The following is a 20511-nucleotide window of genomic DNA, read 5'->3' as shown; positions in this document are numbered from 1 at the left end:
GAAGCCATTTTACAGGCCAATTTACAGTATTAGCTTGAGACTCCAATGTTGATGCTTTTTTCTATTTCGTTGCTCTGACTCAGAAGGCAAAGCTATTTCTACTTGTTTTTAAGTACAAAGTGAGTTACTTTGTGGGGAGGAAGGAAGTGACAGTAGATGTGCATGGAGTTGTTAACTTTGGTGTTTGTATGATTCAGAAGAAATGCAGAAAAAATGTACTAAATTACAAGTTATTACTGATACTTGTAATTGAATTTTAAACTTAGTGAAAGGAAACTACATGTTGGTAGCTTATTGCAAGGGAAGGAGTAGGGCATCTGTCTTCCAAGAAGGCAGAAAGTGGCTGAAGTGGTTTTTGTATGTACACTTTGTTCTGTAAATATCAGTTGTCTGTCATAAATAAAGGTTATTTACAATATAAATCTGTTCAAGTAGACTTGCTGATTTCTACCTTCACTGTACTTTAATTCCTATAGTATCAGATGTTTTTTCTCTTGAATACCACTTAAACAGTTTTAAACAAGCCAAGCTGTAGTTGAGAGGAGGGAAAGTCACAAGTGTGAGTGCAGTCCCAGAAGGGCTTGGCCACTGGTTCTTAGGCATCTACCTCACTCTAGTACTAATACTAAAAGCATGTTAAGTGTATATGTTTTTTGCCTTTGTGTGGATAAAAATATCATAATAAAAGCTTTTTTTGCACACTTATCTTGCTACCTTACAATAACTCTAATTCTTAAGTACAACTATTTAGTCTAAATGTATGTCTACAGCATGAGTACTGCAAGCACAGCCATTACCTTCTCCAGGAAAGATTGTATTTTTAAAAAAAAATCAGGCTGTACTCCTTCCTCTTTTTTCTAAAATTATGGATAAAGGTTAATTGGAAATGTACTTATTTTCAAGGCACAAGCAATTTATTTCTGTTAAACACTTGCAGTGCTGCAGGGGTAGCGTCCCTTAACTTACGAGGCAGCTACTTGCGCCGAAGGCTGAAGTCTGTCTTCGGGGGGGATCCTGGTCCTTCATTTCATGCACCTGGACTCTGTGCCTTCAGTCTCCACGCGGGGTCACAGGGAAGCAGAGGCGGCTGCTAGAGTAAGGCTGATCGCGGTCGAAGCCACCTCAGCCCCGGGAAAGGCGGCGGGGCAGCAGCGCCCAGCGCGCCGCAGCACCAGGGCGGAAGGCCGCCTTTCCCCCCCCCCCCCCTCCGCTAGCACCACTGCCCCCCCCGGCCGCTCCGCGCAGGTGCAGCCGCCGCGCTGCCCCTTTAAAGCCGCGCGCGGCCGTGGCCCCGCAGCCAATGGGCGCGCGGCAGCGCCAGCCCCGCCTCCGGTCGCGGCCCAATGAGCTGGGGGCGGGGGCGGGCGGCGCTGGGCTAGGCCCGCAGCGCGAGCGGAGCGCAGCGGCCGCGGCAGGAGGCGGCGGGGCCCCGCGGCGCGGCCATGGTCGGCCGCGAGAAAGAGCTGAAGATCCGCTTCGTGCCGGGCCGCTGCGAGCTCGTGGAGGTGAGCGGCGGCTGCGGCGGGGCCGGCGGCGGCGGCTGCCGCGGGCGGGGCGCGGCCTCGCGCAGCTTGGGCAGTCTCGGCCCCCGGCGGGCCGCGGGGAGGGGCCCGAGCCGGGCCGGGCTGAGCGCCGGGGCCTTCCCGCCGGCCGCGGCCCCCTGCGCGGGGCGGGCTGGGCCGGGGGGCGTCGCCGTGCGGTGCTGACGCGCAGCGCGGCCCTGCTCCCCGCTGCCGGCTGGGCCTGCGCTCTGCCTGCCGGTTTCTCTGGCCGTCTGTACCGGGGACTAAAAGTTATCGTGATAGACGCTTTTTATTTTATATACATGCATATACATATATATATATAAAACTGTAGCTGTAATTATCATGAAGAATAGTCTTTTGCTTTGTAGCAAAAAAATAATTCTGTGAAGCACACTTGTTTACGCTTGCTTAATTTCAGCATCCCCTACACCTAGGTAAGATGATTTTGTTTGTAATACAGCATGTTTTACAGTAACTCCCCGTATAGTTATTTTTATTTAAATGGCATTTGATTTTGTTGCATTTTATTACTAATAACGTTCAACAGGTGTAGCTTTTAACTGCTGCAGTTCTGAGCGTCTGAGGTCTGTATTAAATGTGCAGCAACTTCCTGTCGCTGTTAGTATGTATAGTCACTTTTTAGCGCAAGACTTTAAGGAAAATGTGCTGGTTCTTTGGTTGCCTCTCGTTCCAGTGGATGACGAAGTCAAAGCTGAACGGAGAACTTGGCTTTGTGCGTGACTTCCCTGCTCTGTTCTGTGGTGTTGGGGGATATTTTTTTTTTTTTGGTCATCGTATATCATGTTGTAAATCTGTTATCCCAGTAGCTCCTGTTTCTAGTGAACATTGCTTAAAATTGAAACTTTTTGCATTCACTATGATTTTTTACTGTTGAGTTCCTGATTCCTTGTTCAGTCTTTATACAAAACTTAAATACCTATATCTTAGTTTTCATCTTGAAGCATGTTATGCTTTATTATTTTTGTTAATCATACTCTTATTTGATATTTGAGTAGTGTCTACAAAGTAATCTTAGATCTTAAGTATTGCTTTTTCATCTTTCTTTCAGTGTTATTGCTTGCATTTTTTTTACATGAATGAGACTGCTGACTGCAGTTCCTCTGGTTTTGACTTCAGCCTCCTGTTAAATCAGGTTATCAGCTTAGCTAGGGCTTCAAATTTTATTTTCACTGCTCTAATCCTTAGAGAATATTGAATGCATAATAAAGCACAACAAAATCATGTGTATTTTATAATAGAGCTCAAAAATTGTGTATTCGGGTGGGAGTATTATTCAAAATTAGGGGCTAATGGAACTGTTTGTGTATCACAAAGTGATGACCTTGGATGAGATTGACTGCTGCTGAGCTGAGAAATATGCCTAAAAGATATGTTAGCTAGGCTCATCTGAAGAAGACCTTGTATTTCTTCAGGCTATAAAACTCACAGGTAAAAGAGGAACATTCGAATTCTAGAATGTTCTGTATTCTTCTTTACATATAGTCTATTATCTACACAAAGCTGGAAATGGGTCTTTAGGTATACCTTCTAGCACATTAGGTTAACAGTTAAAACCAGTCTGATGTTTTAACTGCATTTTTGTTAATATTCAGTCATATTTAAGGAAAAACATTATAAATTAACAAAACCTAGAAGGTGCTGCACTATATGTAGTTCCAGTGAAGTACAGAGGCTATAAGGCAGTAGCTATAGATTTTTTGCCTCTTCTTCTTGAGGCCTTGCTGGGTTAATTTTTTGCAAGATGGAACAAGTTATAGGAATTAAATTTTTGTTTCATAGGAATTAAATTGTTAACGGTTAATGACAACCTTGTCGATGCTCTGAGGTATGGCACTCGGTGCCTGTGCCCGCGGGCAGCCGCCGGGCTGCTGCTGCCGCCGCCTCGGGAGGCTGAGTCTGGGGGCTCTTGGGACTCGGAAGCTCTGTCGCCGGCGGTTCCCAGGTCTGGGACGGGAACGCTGCCGTAGCCAGGGGCCTTCTGTGAAGAAGCAAGGCAACGCTTGAAGAAAGAGTTAATCTGCACAGGTTTTGTATTTCATGAACTTTTAACTTCCAGCAAGGTGAAATAATTTCAGCTGGTCGTCGCTTTGTTTTGAATTTATGGGAAGCATCTAATGGGAAGCATCTGTCACTTATCTTGGCTCCCCAGAGACAATTGACTAAAATCAGTCTTGCAGAAAAAGGCAGCAGGACGCAAACTGCATGTATGCATTGGTAAAAGTCGTGGTTATGTTCAGTTCAAGCTGTGCTGTTAACGTATTACCCTATTTTTGATGTATAGAATAAATGAAATTAGACGAATGACATTTAGGAATAATGGACTTTGCAAGTGATGCATTTTTGCTGTTTGCCGCTATTTCTCAAAAAAATATCTGTGACACTTTTTGTGAACCTTTCAGCTCTTTTCTGCAACAGGTCTTCGATGTTTATTAGTGGACACCTCTGGCTATAGAGAACCTATCCAGACTATGGAGAACCTATCCTATGAGAAGCTATCCAGACTTTGCCCAGATAAAAAAAAATACACAAAAAATGAATCAGTATTTGCATGTTCTTGCTTATGCTTTTCAGAGAAACTTGGGCAGCCTTAAAAATAGTGAATAAACTTGTGTTCTGAGGAAAAATTGACTGGAAAGATAATGTAAGTTTTTAAACCTTGCTTGCTGTAGCTGTCATTGTCCTGAAGCAGTCCAGATAAAATTACTGATTTTCATCTGGTACTGATGGGAATAAGTTGCCCTTTGCCTAAAGCATTATGTCGGCAGAAAATACATGCAGTGTGCTGAGCACTTTAAGCTATCATTTTGGGATAGGCTGTTTCCATAATGCGCCCCACCACGTACCCTTGTGGAAGAAAGCTCTCTGACTGTAAGGGTGAAGGACAGGCAGCAGCTTAGAAGCAACTTCTGTTGCTTCCTGTCCCGCAGTCGAAAGGCAGTGATGCGCGGCAGTGCTCCGAGTGTGAGAGCGTGCAGAGGTGCGCGTGTCGCTAGAACTGCATAGCAGAGAACTTGTACAAAAATATAACCCCTTGTCACAAATTGTTCTTGTATGTGATGTGGTCAGGAAATCCCAGCCTGGTAGGTTCTGTACACGTAAATTTTGTTCTGTGTTTGCATATGAGCATATGCAGTTATTTTTGTTTTTAGCAGACTCTCCTGCCATGATACGTGCAGAAGGAAGGCATAAAAGGAAAACTAAGATTGCGCAGCCAGGCCCAAGTCTTATGTTTGCTGTCTTGAGAACTTGATGATCTAGTGGGGGTGGGGGAGAGCAATGAACTTTGTGTAAACTGATATGTACACAGTTGTCTCAAGCACTGAATGTGCTGTAATTAAAGTTTTCGTATGTTGTACAGATGGAGAGCTTATATAATCAGATCACTTTGGATGCTTTTTGTAAAACAAAGAAGAGAGAGTTGTGTCTTCATTTGGACCTACACATCGGTCTAAAAATAAACAATGATGAATTCTTGTTCTATTTAATAATAAAATTCAGATCTTTAAATCTCATGGTTATTGTAGATAGGCTCAGAGAGAGTCATACTGTAGATGCTGCAGCCTCTAATGGACACAATCTATACAAAATTGATTGCAGGATATAGACCCTAAATCTTCAAAATATTTTGGGTCTGTTTTCAGAAGACATTAGTTCCCTTGTTTCAACTTGCAGAGTTATCAAATTCTGAGTGAACTTTAAATTATGTCCTTTGAGTTTGTCCTCATTAAGATCTGTTGTTTTGTGTTTTGGTTCCCTGCTCCCATGGAAGTAAATGAGCTTCTTGTTTGAGTTCTGTGTTCAGTATCTTTAGGAATATGCATAAATACTCAATACAGTATCACTGCTCTCATATGTTAGTGTTCAATGAGACACTTGATCCAAAATACTTATGTAGTAAGGAAAGCTGTTTAATACAGTAGCACTGACTGCAGCCTTGCTTGCTTTAAAAAAAAAACAAAAAAACTGAGCAATAAGTAACAGTAGAAAGAAAATGTTCTGTTCTTGTTTCCCTAGGAAGATGTTGATATTCCCAGTAGGCGAGTTTTGATTACTGGTGCTACAGGACTTCTTGGCAGAGCTGTGTTTAAAGAATTCAATGGAAACAATTGGAATGCAGTTGGCTGTGGATACAGGAGAGCGCAGCCCAGATTTGAACAGATTAATCTTCTGGACTTCACTGCCGTTCATGACATTATCAATGATTTTCAGGTAAGTTTGTGGAGTATGACATAGATGGAGAGGATAGTTAATACGTTTCCTAATAATCAGCTTACAACGCTGTCTGATACTCAGCTGTAGCTTTAGTGGGGCTAGTGCTGCGACAGAGCTCTGAAGAATCAGAGGCGGCTGCCTTTTCTGCCATATCTGGGGTACTGATTTCCTCTGTAGGTGCAAATCGTTCTGAGCTTTCCTTGTCATCATCACACATACAGCAGGTACCACGATAGGTGTGTCGGCGCATTTGCGTTGGTAGTTGAAAGAAAAAGATAGACGTGTTAGTATGAAGTAGTTCTTCTGATGTTACAGAATACCTGAACACAACATCAGTAACTGCATGTTTTGCTTGCAGTACAGTGAGAAATACACTGTGTTTTCAACCAGACTTTTAAGGGAAATATTTTAAACCTGAAGTGGATTATGCAGGGAACCACTCTAGAAAATTGCTTTAAATACCTTGTTAATAGTCTGCATGTGTCAGATAAGCCACGTGTAAATGGTTTGTCTAAAAATAGTTTAGCTAACTTTTTTTTTTTTTTTTAGTATGAGTATGTGTGGCAGGATGTTGTGTTTTCCCATGTTTTCTATTATATTGAGTTAAAAAAAAAATCTGTAAATTTGAAGTCATTGAAGATCATGATTGTAAAACTAATAATCCAGGCTTTTTTGGTATTTTAATATGAAATCTGGAAGCAGCTTGATTCTGTTTCATTTCCTAAAGAAAATGCACTCCTCAGAATGCCATGATTAAAAATAATGCTACTTCTTTTATTACTTATCACAACTTAGTGAAATGCTTTTTCATCTGAGAGAGCATATCTCTAGAGTTAGGGTGCAACCGTAATCTCCTGGTAATGTTCCTTGTTTAAAATTAGTCTTTAATTTCCAGCCTCATGTTATAGTGCATTGTGCTGCTGAGAGAAGGCCAGACGTTGTAGAAAGTCAACTGGATGCTGCTTCTCAGCTCAATGTGGCTGCTTCAGGGAACTTAGCAAAAGAAGCAGGTAAAGAGACCACCTCATGGATTTGTTTTCTTGTCAGGATATTGCACTTATTTATACAGGAACATAAATATGAATAGTTACTTAAAATGCTAAGTGTCATTTCTGCTAGAAGTGTGCAGTCAGTCCTTTTTCTGTAAGGATAGTGGCATGTACATGTGAAGGGTTAGTGAACAGGCAAACAGAGGGAATGAATGGGGCCAGAAGATGAGGTCTTTTGGAGCTTTGTTTTAAAGGTTTATTGAGATTTCAAACAAGACATGAATTAAGATGGACTCCATGTGAACATTTTCTTCCTAGCTGGAATTGGAGCGTTTCTGATCTACATTAGTACAGACTATGTATTTGATGGAACAAGTCCTCCTTATAAAGAGACTGATGCACCAAATCCCCTGAATTTATATGGTAAAACGAAACTGGAGGGTGAAAAGGCAGTCCTGGAAAATAATCAAGGTAAGAATATGCTTGAAAAATTTTAATATAGGCTTTGCATACTTTCGATACTTAGTTGTATATTAGCTTAATAGATTCATAAGACAGTAGTAACATAGTAGTAACATGGTAAAACTGTGGAAACAAGATTTAGAAAAGAAGGTGATTAGAAGTTATTCTCCTTGCCTGTATGAGATTGCTATTGCTTGTAGGTTGCTGTAGCTTTTTTTCTTACTGTTTGTGCTGCTTGTGATTTGCCTTGTTAGTGTCTGCGGATGGATGTTCACAAGCCTTTGCCTAGTTTAAATCAACTATTTTTAAAGAAAAATAAAATGTATCATCAGCGTATTTTAACAGCACAGTCTTTACTGCATTTAATATATAGCTGCTGTTATGAAGGGGGATGCATTGTAATCATTCAGAATGGATGTTTACTTAAAGGAAAAACAGACTCGTAATTAAATAATAATGCAGATTAAAATCAGCATACATTCCTGCTGCTATTCTTTTGCTTTTCTTCCTGATCTCTAGGCTAGCCATTTCATTTTCATCCACCTAGCTTACTACACTCCTAGTTCTAACGTTTCTTAAAAGAATAGTAATGTATTTTCATTTTTAAGCAACTCATTTTTCTTATTTGATTTAAATCTTTTTTTTTAATGAAAATTGGTGTTCAAAATATACAAATATAATTTTAAAAAGCGTACTTAATAAAGAAAAAAGCGTAGGACTGAATGTGTTAATTTGCATTTAAAACTCATTTCTTCTATAAAAAAAGAGGATTGATGGTTTCTAGTTAGCATGTTGTCAGAGATCTAATCTTCAAATCTAGTTTCCATTCACAGATTATAAGGAAAAAAGCATTTCTGTTTTTTCAAGGAATTTGAAGAAAATAATCTCTGTAGCAAAAGAGGCTACTAATGTGAAATCAATACAATACACTATAATTCTCCTCTTCCTAACTAGAGAATTGAACAATTCATCAGCTACAATATGCTCTTTCACTAAGTAAATACATAGTATCTTTGAAAATGATGGGCCTTAGTATAGGTTTATCATTACTGTTAAGAAACTTTTTAAACTTTTAAAAACTTTTTGAAATTACTTCAGTGGAAAAATTCTTATTTAAGGAAAAATCAATTTAAATAAAAAGTATTCACTCCACCTCTTACTTAAGTATCATCTCTGAATTTGACTATGATGCTGTTTGCTCCCTCTTCTAGATTGGTAATGAAGATAAGACTGCAAAAATTCAAGTATGCGTGGGTATCTTGCTAGATCCTTCCTGCAGCTCAACACTTCAGTTTTGTTTCACAACATTTTTGAGCATGGTCTGTCAGGCAGTAATGGTTTGCCGCAGTGGTATTACTAGCAGAAAGAGTTTTGAGATGGTGCTGAGTAAGATGCTTGAAATTGTCAATTCTGTTCTTTCACTAAAATTTAAATATGTTGCATGTATTAGTCTTCCAGCCATTAATTTGCTAATACTGTACAGACAGACTTCAGTCCATCGAATGTCCATAGTTGTGTGAAGATCTTTCCTAGTAATTTCTATTATGTAATGCAAGAAGCTCCACTAATCATTTAGTACATTTTATTTTGCTTATGAGGAGATATCACTTACATTTAGTACTCACGCTTATAAAACTAAAAAGCTTCAGCAGGTCTTCAGAACTGTTGCTCATGAAGCTTATGTCCTTTTCAAGTCTCAGATCGCTCTCTGAGAGCCAAAGGAAGACTGCCTTTTTTCCAACTGGTGAATACTTCTACAAATATTCTAAAAAAGAAAATTTAGGCAATATATAAAGTGAGGAGGAACATATTTGTTGTGTGACCAAATAACAGTTTTTGGAGCAGCAGAAAATGAGTGTCATGGCTTTTTTTATTGTATTTGTTTTTCTTGTGTCTTTTTTTTTATTTTTCTGTGAGAGTAATTTGTGTGTTAGCTTTTCTTACTGTCTTTCTAATACCCGTAGCATTTTCCTACAGATTCTTAAGAATTGCAATGATTAGATAAATTTCACTTCTCATTAAAGGATGGAATGTGGGGGTTTTTTTGTTTTTTTGTTTTTTGATTAAATGAAAGTACCTGCATTGCTCCTCATGAATGTTTATTAAACCCTTCTTGGATTCCCCCTCAAACAGGCTTCTGTGTCTTCCTGACTGAGATATAGTAATATAACCTAGTCCTTCATAAAATGTCCTTCTCTTTGAACTGCTTACTGTCAGTTTAATATCTCAATTCACTCTCTTGAAATCTGATGTTATTTACTGCTGTGCTCTGTGAACCTATTCCTTAATTGTTAAATTTATCGATTCTAAAATTCTCTTCTTTGTTCTGGTAAATAATACCCTGAATGTCATCCTTTATGCAGAGGATTTCTTCATGCTTGGTGAAAAATCTTGGTCTGTAGCTGATGCCTGAATATGGTCATTTGCAATTGGTGAAATCTGGGATTCTACCCAAATTGGCTGGAATTAGATTGTGGGAATTTTTTTCCTGCTCTTACCAAGGGGAGCGGGGAATGCTGGAGTAACTGTGTAGTACCACTTTCTTCTTTACCTGTTGTTCTAATCCAAAAAGTACTGGTGCTTTTTTTTTTTTTTTTTTCCCCCCCTCTCTTCTTTTGTGTTAATGAAAGCTCATTCAAACTGTGAAAATAAAAGGTATAAATGAAAATGAATTAATATAAACTTACTGTTTATAAATTGTTTTAATTGAGCTAAACTCAAAATGATAATCTGAGAACAAACATAGTACTTGCATTTTCTTTTTGGTTTGTATATGCATAACATCACCAAGATACTTCTTAACACTTTCGAAACATCCTTCACGTTATGTTACAGCATTCATGCCTATTCATAACACTGCTAATACTCTTAAAATATTCTTCCTTGTAGATGCTGTAGTGCTTAGGATTCCTATCTTGTATGGAGAAGTAGAAAGACTGGAGGAAAGTGCTGTGACTGTTATGTTTGATAAAGTCCAGTTCAGTAATAAATCGGCCAACATGGACCACTGGCAACAAAGATATCCTACTAATGTCAAGGATGTAGCAGCTGTTTGCAGACAGCTAGCAGAGAAGAGAATGCTGGTATGAAATTGAAGAAGCAAGCCTCTTCAGGCTAAAAACACTTAAGATTTCATGGCTTTGTTTCTGGAAAACTGAGCACCCCATATAACCTGTTCTGAAACACTTTGGAAGGGGCAGGGAGGGGCAAAGTGTCTGCGGTACAGTACCTTCCCTTTACATGACTCTAGTGTTACTCTGATATTTAAAACAAAAATGGGTAGAGTGACAGGACAGAGCTGTCTGAAAATTGTTATGTTTCTTCTAATATGCAGGAGAGAAATGCAAATATGTAACCAACTCTAATATACTTTCTCCAAAATTGCTATTTTGGACTAAAAAAGCATGTTATTTTGGTGATTGTGTGCAACTCTCGAAGATGTCCTTCAATGTTCTATTAAGAAATTTGAAGGAGCAAAGATGAGCCATTAAACTTGAATATTTTATTGCATTTATTCACCACAGTATTTTAAGATCACTGCCTCTGTGCAAAAAAAAAAAAAAAAAAAAAAAAAAAGTCCCACATTGTCATTGGTATTCTCTGAGTACTTGTTATTCTTGAGTGGTTTGCCAGGTTTAATTGGCTCTTCATGAAGATAGTCTTTCTGCTGTTGAAATGTTTTTTAAAAGAAACCAGTTATTTTATACACTTTCCCTACTTCATACTGGAGAAAACGGGGGAGAAGACTGTAACAAGTGTAACTTTTCAGCATTTTCGAGAAGTGACTATCTAAAACTGGCTTTTAACTTTCAGCCTTTGTACTAGCAAGATTATGCTACAGTTAAGTGGCAGGCTAATAAAGGTAATATAAAGTAAAACAAGTTGTCATTTTGATGACAAAGACAGCATTGCGATCTACTCCTTCCCCCTCTGTTTTTTTTTGTGTGTGTATATATATACCTATATGAGGGTGTGTGTCTGTATATGTGTGTGCATGTGCATATGTGTGTATATATATTTTTCCCCCTATAAATATGTTAAAAACAGACCCCATACACACGTTGTGGGCATGGTGCTATGAATCTGTGTGGTTTTCAGGTTATCATTGAGAGCTTCTGTGGTGTCTTTTGCATTTGCCTTAGAGTAAAGGAATAGTATAGAATAGCTGAATACTTCCTCCCCAGCTGTTTAACCTTAGTTGGTTCCTCCCCATTCATTCTATAGAAACTAAACTGTTTCTGAAAAGTGAAGTCAGATATATGTAATACCAGTTTCCAGTCTGAAAATACGTGAATCATCCCCAGAACATCTCAGTGAGGTGTTGTAACATGCCTGTCAAGACAGAGTCTTGTCAGAAGACAAGTAACTTCTATTATGCCCACATTCTTGCACAGGAATCAGTCTGAGGGCTAGCTGCATTTCTTCACCTGTGATTCTTGTTTCTTCCTAGGACCCATCAGTAAAAGGAACATTTCACTGGTCTGGCAATGAACAGATGACTAAGTATGAAATGGCATGTGCGATTGCTGATGCTTTCAACCTTCCCAGCAGCCACTTGAGACCAGTAAGTGGTGTGTACAAGCTGTAGAAAGATGGATGTACTTTATCATTTCAAGCAGAGGTGGCTGTACCAGAAAGCTTCCTCTTCAGGATAATCTGAATGATTATGTCTAGCACAGCAGATGTATTGCTGAGGATGCTGTTTGGTATCTAACTCAGGGAAACAACAGCTACTTTGACCTGCTGGGTTGTGAAAATTACTTAGTAATTGAATTATCAGTCACTTGTGTGATGGCATTTCTGCAGAACAGTTCCCCTCAGTACTGAATAAGTCTGTATTGCTTGTCGTATTTTTGTCCTTAAAAGACTTACTGATTTACAGAACGTTAATTTGAAGGTGGGAATCTTTGAGAACTTTACAGTGTCCAGATTTATTTCCGAATTCATGTGCTTAAAACCTTCAAATCATTTTGCATTGCTTAAAATAGACAGTTGTCCTGCAGTAGTATTGACTCTTAAAAATAAGATTAATTTAAAAGACACAGTGATAATATTGTTAGAATTTAACATTATACTAAAAGAAAGATTTTATTTGGATACAAAATAAATTTATAGGACTCTGAATTAGCAAAGATTGGAACTAGAATGTGGCTTGGAAGATGGAGAGAAAAAGAATGGAGGACACTAAATTAGTCTGATTTCTCCCTGCATGCACCCTTCCTCTCTCCCCCCCAAGTCAAATTCTCCAAGTATATTGATCAAGGCATGGTTCTGTCAATGTTTTCAGAGTATATTTTGCCTCTTGAGTATGGTCATAGGGCAGTAATAGGAATAAAAGGCAGAGGAGCACAGGTAGCGAGCTGTAATTGAATGAGGAAAAATTTAACAACTTAAGACTTTGCATCTTTGTGCCTGATACCTCTCTCTTTCAAAATGAAGTTAACCATAAAACATGCAATATAGTTGGGAGCGGGGGAAGGGGAGGGAGGCACAACACACCCATATGGAAAACTATGAATCGGAACTTCTAAACGAGATTTTTTTTTCTTATTTCTTATTTTTTTATTTTTTTCTAAGATTACTGATTGCCCAGTTGTGGGTGCTCTTCGTCCAAGGAACGCTCAGCTAGACTGCTCCAAGCTGGAGATGCTGGGGATAGGTCAGAGAACCCCATTTCGAGCTGGGATCAAAGAATCACTTTGGCCTTTCCTCATTGACAAGAGATGGAGGCAGACGGTCTTCCATTAGTTTGTAACTTTTTTAGTAAAAGTATGGTATGTGGCACTTTTTTAAAAGAAAAAAAAAAGAATAGTTTTGTATGAGTGTTCTTAAATTGTGACATTTATGAGTTTTCATTTAATCAGGTAAACATATGGTCTTGCACTAGTGAAATTGTTAGCCAAAAAAAAAGTTCAATGACCAAAACTGAGCCTGTTTGAAGTCATGAATCTTTCCTTCCATTCGTACCAGTCTAACTTAATATCTATTCCTAGTGAATTATGGTTCTTGGTAATCGGTACCATTTGATACTAAGAAAGACCTGGATCACCTGTAGACTTCCTTTTGGCTAAAATATACTGTTGATGCTTAAGGTCCGTGCTATTGTTATATATACAGTTTCTCTTCATTAAAGGATATGGTCAGTTACTTTATCACCAACAATCTGTGAGTTTTTTGTTTTTAACTGTTGAAGGTGTTCTGTTGAAGTTAAACTGAAGGAGGAATCACTGAAGTTAAATGTTTGTTTTGCTTGAGCTCTGATCAAAATGTTTTTAGAAAAGTGAAACTTTATTTTTGCAATTATCAAGTGTACTTTTTATGCTTGAAATATTTTCAGAATGTTCTGTATTTTGAATGCCTGCAGCTTCATATTTGTATAATGCATTATATGCATCTGTTTTAATGGTGACTTAAATTTAGGAGAGGTTGGGGAGCAAATAGTTTTGACTATTTTGGGGGGGTTTTTTTCTGAGGGTTTTGGGAGATTTTGTTTTGTTCTTTGGGGTTGTTTTTGTATAAAAGCATGAAGTATCTTCTTTTGGGGGGTAATATTTGGGACTAGTAGAATTAGTGGGAGGAAGACATTGCTAGTCAGTCAATGTTAAACAAGTGAGGAAAGGTATTTCAAGAATTTATAGCACTGTAGCTTCTTTTGCACAGACTCTTAGATCTTGCACTAATGCAGCTTATTCTGTAACAGCAAAGTGTGTCCGTTGAAGGTTTGCACCATAATAATGTAACCATAACAGTCTATAAGCAAGCCTTTAATCTGCTGAAGTCCAGTCCTTAATGTTGGATTCAGTTCCCAGTTAAAGTGGAGGAAGAACATGCTTTTTAAAGGTTAGCCTCCATCTGAAGTTGTTGGAATCAACACTGTAAATGCTCTGAGGTTGCCTGCAGATCATTAGTAAAACTAGGAAGAGCTGCATTTTGATGATCATTTATTTTTCTGAGATTTAAATGCGGTGGGAGGGGAGGCGGGCCGGAGGCAAATCCATCATTTAATAAAAAAGGGCAGAAAGAGACAAACTAAAAGTCTTTTAAAGGTCAGCTTTCAGTTCGGTTCTTTTAAATTCCAGCTAGCATATGGTAAGAGTTCATAATCCTGATTTGTTTTTCAGTCTGAAATCCAGATGCACACATGGTAACCTATCTCCAAAATTACAATAAATATATATTGCCAGCAGCAGAAACAGTTGTTGATTCTTTTTTTCCCGTAAGGATTTGTTTACTCTGTCATAAATATTTGTAGTTGTTCTTGAAATCTGTGTGCCCTTTCAGTGATTTTTTTTTTTAATTCAATTAACTTATTTCCAGGGTTAGTTTAGGGTTTTTCTATCAGTGTGCCACTGCCTCGAGAGTGAAATAAGCGAACGTACAGAGGTTTTGAAACCATGAGCCTGAAATCTCCTGTGCCTGAACATGAAGGTTCAGAGCATATCTTCTCCATCTGCAGGCAAATAACTTTTTATTAAACTTGATACCATTTTTTTTAACTCACAGTAAATATAAACAGATATGAAAAATGAACAGTGGGGTTAATCAAAGACACACAAAATATGAAAGAAACACTGAAGTGGACAGTAGGCTTGCTCCTCTAGTGTGTTTTTTTTCTTGTCATACATATCAGAAGTGTCAATATTTTAGTAAAATCAAATAAATCATCCTCTGAGTGGTTCTCTCTTTATTTCATTTCCACAAAGGGGACATGTAAACATGTTCCTATTTTGAAGACAGCGTATGCCATTCTGGATTTGTTGCTTATGGCTAGATCCACAAACAAAATGGGAATGTTACAATACTGACCATGGTAGCATCTGATTTTATGCAGCTAGTTACCCATTGGACTCCATTAGCCCTGAATTAGATGCTAAAGAAAGGGATATATGCTCAGTATGCTTAGCAAGGAATTGTTGAAATGGATAATAAATGCTGTGTGTGTTTTTAGGCATATCTGAAATGAGACACCCTATACTGGTTTGTGAGGAAGTATCTTCTTTAACTCAGGATTCAGTTTAGAAACCTTCCTTGGTATCGTTATCCTTCTCTGAAAACATATTGAAACTAAGTGTTTGAGGAGGAGGTTGTTAGAGCACTTAGCCATTTTTTATGAAAAGGGCGTTTTTTCCAGGATTATGCAAAACTGTATCTTCCACCTACAGTGAAGTACTCTAACCATTCATTCCCTTCAACTGAAGTAGGTTTACTAGCACTGCAAGCATTATTTTAAATTGAGCAGTTTTACCAGAAAGGAAAAAGAGGACCTCTTACTGCTTCCGTCTGAAATGTGAAACACCTCATAGGGATGATTAGGGCATTTTATTGGGAAGGTGAAAATTGCAATTTTGAAATTTTCCTCACACTGAGGAAATAATTGAGTCCAAATCTGAATTCTCTAAGCACTGAGCTGTGAAATAAAATTGTATCATTTACCTTTCCACTTGTCCTTGTTTGTTCAGCTTCCAGCACTCTGTTAAGAGAGCACGGGCAGAGAAATAGCTGCTTCATTTATCTTGGAGGATCGATTGACACTCTTGAGACTGAAATACAAATGTGCTACAGGAACAGAATTTTGGAATTTGTGTCTTAAAAATGTGTGCGTAGCTTTCAGGTAACTGAAATGGTAGCTGACCACAGATTTTTGAGGACCCAAATATGGGAGTTAACTATCAAAGTTTCTTGGTGGTTTTGATTCTTAAATATGGGGAGATGTAACCTCATCGCCTTTTAAACTGGGACTAAACTTTACATTTCATCCTACAGCACGTTCTAGAGAACTCCCCAGGTTTAAAAAAAGTACGGACTTTTTTTCTTAAAATCTTGTACATTTACAGAATCACTTTTGTGTTATTTAGTAAAATATACAGTTGTTCAAATAGAAAGTAAGGGGTGGGTTGGAGAACTTCTGCATCCTAAACAGTATTCCAGAAAGCATTTTTGCATAAGGTGTTGGACAATATAACTTGACTGTATGTATTGCAGCTCGCTTGTGTTGTTCCCCAGGCTGGGACTTAATTCGTCACATAGAGGAAAATATATTAACTTGTTTGAAAAAGAAGCTTCTAGAGCTGGCTGTACCAAAGTCTTATTAATTTCAGATGTTCATAATAAGTTTCAAAGGACTGCAATATGACTGGAAGATGCAAAGAAGACAAGGGATATATTAAAAAACTGTGATTTTGTTAGTTGCACACTTGAATAGTTGGATGACCAAAGATGCACAAAAATCAGATGTTTGAACAATATGAGTTTCTCCACCTCCTACTTCTTCCCTTCCCCCAAAAGCTAAGTAGTTTAGATGCATTAAAGGCTATGTTCAATAAAAACTATATTCCCAGCTAGACTGCAGTCCAAGAGATTGTTGGCTAGTGGTTTTTAAAAAGATGTTTTAGGTGCAGTCTTTATAATTCAAAATATATTTGAAATTATTATAGGAAAATCAACCTAAAAACTTTTGAATTAAGCAATGGGTAAAAATGGGTTAAATTGGAAGCTCCTTTCATCCATTATTTTTTGCAGTGACGCTCAAAAGTATAATCTAGATTGAAGCTTCACTGTGTTGTTCCTTTTGACTCTGAGTTGTAGTGAAATTCTGCCTAAACTTTGTTACAATTAAATGTCTTGGAAGTCCTAAGCTGAAGTAGTTATTCCTTTTGTACAAATGTGTGATAACACCCGGATTCTGTTCAGATGACAATGCACTTTCTTTCGGTGTATTCATGATGTAATTTAGCTATATATATATTTAGCAATGTATTTTTCTGTTTTTGTTCATAATTATATTATAAAAAATAAATATGAAACTTTATGTGGATGTCATTATTTTGCTAATATAGTCTGAAAGTTTGGACAGATTATGAGGGTGAAAGGTAAAAATGTTCTTAAATGTTCTTAAATGTTCTTAAAATCTGTTCACCACAAAGCATTTCCTGCAAAGAAACATTATATTCTTAATGTTTAAAAGGTGAAATTCATAGCTTTTTTATACAACATAACAGTTACAACCTGACCTGACAGGGTCCTGTGCAACCTGCTCTAGATGACACTGCTTTAGCAGGGGACTTGGACCAGAGGTTCCCTTTCAACCTCAACTATTCTCTGATTCTGTTATGAAATCAGTAAAAAATCTGTCTTCGTTGACGTAAATACATCTATGTAAACCAAATACACAAACAACAATACCTTTCACCGTTTTTGTATCAAGTCGAGAAATAAGGAATCATTATGTCAAGAGTTGCAGTAGTAGAAAAATGTCCACCAAAAGAAAATAATTAACTCTTATCATTTCTGTGAAGGAAAGACACAGTTATATCTTGTCAGAAAGAATTTGCATCCTAAGCATTAAACCCATCCCTGCCCTTTAAAGATCAATAGGACTTGCTCTGGAGATTGTAATCTCCATTACATTTTCTTACTAGATAAACACCTTTCATGACATTTCTCTTCTTTAGCTGTAAATATTCAAGAGAAGATCTGCAACTGGTGCTGTAATGTTACAATCACTTTTAGGCTGGCATTGCTGTTGAAAGAACTGTTTCAATCTTCCCTTCGCTGGCTTTGTGTTTCTGGCTCCATGACTCTGTAGGTGTTTGTGCAGCTGGATAGGTCAAGAGCCAGGGAACTGTTCAGGGTCAGAATCACTGAGATTGCATAAGAAAGGATGTTTATGTGGAGAAGAGAGAATGGCGGCTTCGTGTAGAAGCAGTCCAATTTCTGACAAGTTAAAACGACTGTGAAAATACACCATTATAATGTTAGTCCTGCTTGAATCCTCGTTCTAGGGTCATTTTTGTATTTATATTCATCTAGTCACTGCTCTCTGTCAGCTAAGGGGATAAAGAACAGAAAAGTTGCTATTTTTAAAGCCTCATTTTTTGCAGGCTCTAAAGATGCACTTTACTTGATCTTTGTATCTTCCAGGCCTTCTAAACCCAAATGACAGATTTTTCATGAATGAAATTAAGTTTCTTATATCACCTGTCCCTTTCTGACTTATTTCTACATAAAGATGAGAATAAGACCATAAAGATTTGTCCCTAAATAAAATAAAATGTAAAATAAAGAAAATGGAACTTAGCTTTTTAAAAGAAATAATTTCAGTTCTTTTCACTGTCTCCACTGTTCTTCTACTGAACTGCAGAATTAGAATTAATAATAATAATAATAATACAACCTGCTTATTCCATTTCAATAAAGAAGTAACTTGTTGACTGCTGTTGTGGCCTTTTTCCTCACTTTTAAAACTATTTTTATTACCAAGGCTTCATATCAGTGATGTTTATTAATAGTTGTGCACAGAGAGGAGTGTTATGTTACATTGTTCAAACAATGGCACAGTTCTGTTTTTAAATTCAGCCCAAAGCCCCTTCTGGTAGATTGCTGGCCTGAAATACAGCAAAAAGATTGTCAGCTTCACAGAGTTGTCATTCTCTCACCTGACTCCATTTCGCTGTTAAAGTTTGCTCTAAGTAACTTAAATGTGGATCAGTTCCAAAAATGAAATGCTTCACTGCACATAACTGATAAACTGAAAAGCCATAAAGTAAAGGTACAGACTTCTTGTTAGACTAGTGGACTGAAAGCCATGAAGCAATATCTACTACCAGTTTCCCAGAAAGCTGGACTACTGTGAGTTCAATAAAAATCTGACATTTTTCGGGAGTGAGTCATATGAGGAACTTTCTTGGCTGTTTAGGGAAGCACTGAAGTATAGAAGTGTTTGCCTGTCAGTAGCAGTTCTGTAGCAGAAGTGTCAGTGATGTCATCTCCAAGGGGTTTTGTGCACAGCTGGACTTTTGTGACCAGCAGATTTATAAAACAGATCATCATCAATGCTTTTCAAAGAGGTTTAAACAGCGTCAAATTCCAAAAGCAAAAAGTAATTATATGCATCAAACTTCTTAGGCAGCAGATTCTAGAGTTCTAGGTTCTATTAAATTCCAAAATTGAATAAATTCTCTGAAAGATGCTGAAAGGAAAATAAAATTGATGATGTCATAGCTCTAAGTCTGCTTTAGTACTCTGGGATTCATAGTGTATGGGGTGAAAATAAAATGGGAAAATCAGACTTGATGTATGAAAACCTGTTAGTTATTAAGAGCCACATTTTCGAGAACATGTGAAAGTCTCTAGGGAAAAATCCAATTTCTGCTCAGAATTATCTTTTAGCTTCTCTTATTTCTTACTGTATGTTATACAGTAGATTCTAAATAAAACTAAGTTGTCAAAAGTTGATGACATTTCTCATCGCACAAAAAAGAAATGTAACATAAAATGGCAGATTGGCACTTTTGCCATCTTCTTGTTTCTGCTGCTTGGAAGAGGATCTGTCCAAGTGATCAGCGCATCTGTCAGTTCCGTATTTAATTACTATAGCTGAAGGAAGGCAGAAGCAATTTGCTCCTAGCTCTGCATCCATGTACAGAGATGACAGGAATACAACATTGTGATATCCAGATCCCTCCACTAGGCTACAATTGTTCTGTAGTCCACTCAAAACTAATATACTGATTTTTAAAGCTACAGCTAGGTTAGGATGCTACCTTGTCAGTGGTTAGCCCATCCTTAACCCATTATCTTCCTTTGAAGAACATAATTCTTCATTTACAGTCCCCGTGTTTCACCACAATGTTTTAAATGCATTTCCTCACTCACTCAACCTTGCATGACAGCACTCACTTGCACTAGCTGCAGACATACATAGTTATGTATCTGAATTCATCGTCCTCTACACTGTAGAGGTGAAAAAGTATACTTGAATTAGGACAATTGGTTTATGCCAGTTTTTCAGTGCGTGATCTCACAGGCAATAACTAAGCCTGCTACAGCATATTTTTTTCCCCTACTGTGTTTGGCAGGGTGCACATCTATTTAGGAGGCTCAAAAAGTATCCTCTATGTAGACAGCAGGCATTGCAGCAAGCTGACTGCTCTTCCAGACCACCTTAATGTACCTTCAGGTCCCAGCCTCCTTCTAGGAGCTTTGTGGGTGACCCACTGCCAGTAGGGCATCTCTGAGAGTAGCAGAGAAGCAGGTCGGGCACTCAGTGGGGTGCGAGGGGAGGAGTGGATGCTCACATCTGTGCTGGTGTACCTGGGGGGACTTGGATGACAGGTGATAGGGGTAGGAGCCACAGCTGCAGTACCATGAGGATGGATGTGTTTGTAGTATATATCTTGCTGGGTGGGAGGGAGAAAAGAGGAACAAAAATCAAAGCTTCATATCAGTATTTCATTTTACTTTGGAATTTTTTTCTCTTTGACTATTGGCTGCAATTACAAGCCAAAAGGGACAATAGAAAT

The 20511-nt window shown here is 38.1% G+C and overlaps 1 protein-coding gene across 1 annotated transcript; it reads left to right on the top strand.

Moving 5' to 3' along the window:
* Positions 1 to 1340: 1340 nt before the first annotated feature.
* Positions 1341 to 17018, top strand: MAT2B (methionine adenosyltransferase 2 non-catalytic beta subunit). Its single transcript, XM_064520851.1, has 7 exons — positions 1341 to 1505; positions 5562 to 5756; positions 6655 to 6769; positions 7067 to 7219; positions 10100 to 10293; positions 11661 to 11774; positions 12788 to 17018. Exons 1-7 carry the CDS (start codon positions 1443 to 1445, stop codon positions 12956 to 12958), a joined length of 1005 nt encoding a protein of 334 aa, XP_064376921.1. The 5' UTR covers positions 1341 to 1442; the 3' UTR covers positions 12959 to 17018.
* Positions 17019 to 20511: the final 3493 nt, after the last annotated feature.

Source organism: Dromaius novaehollandiae, chromosome 15, assembly GCF_036370855.1.
Source record: "Dromaius novaehollandiae isolate bDroNov1 chromosome 15, bDroNov1.hap1, whole genome shotgun sequence".
Classification (NCBI taxonomy): domain Eukaryota; kingdom Metazoa; phylum Chordata; class Aves; order Casuariiformes; family Dromaiidae; genus Dromaius; species Dromaius novaehollandiae.
Note: the sequence above shows the minus strand (reverse complement) of the source record. Positions and strands in the feature narration are given on the sequence as shown.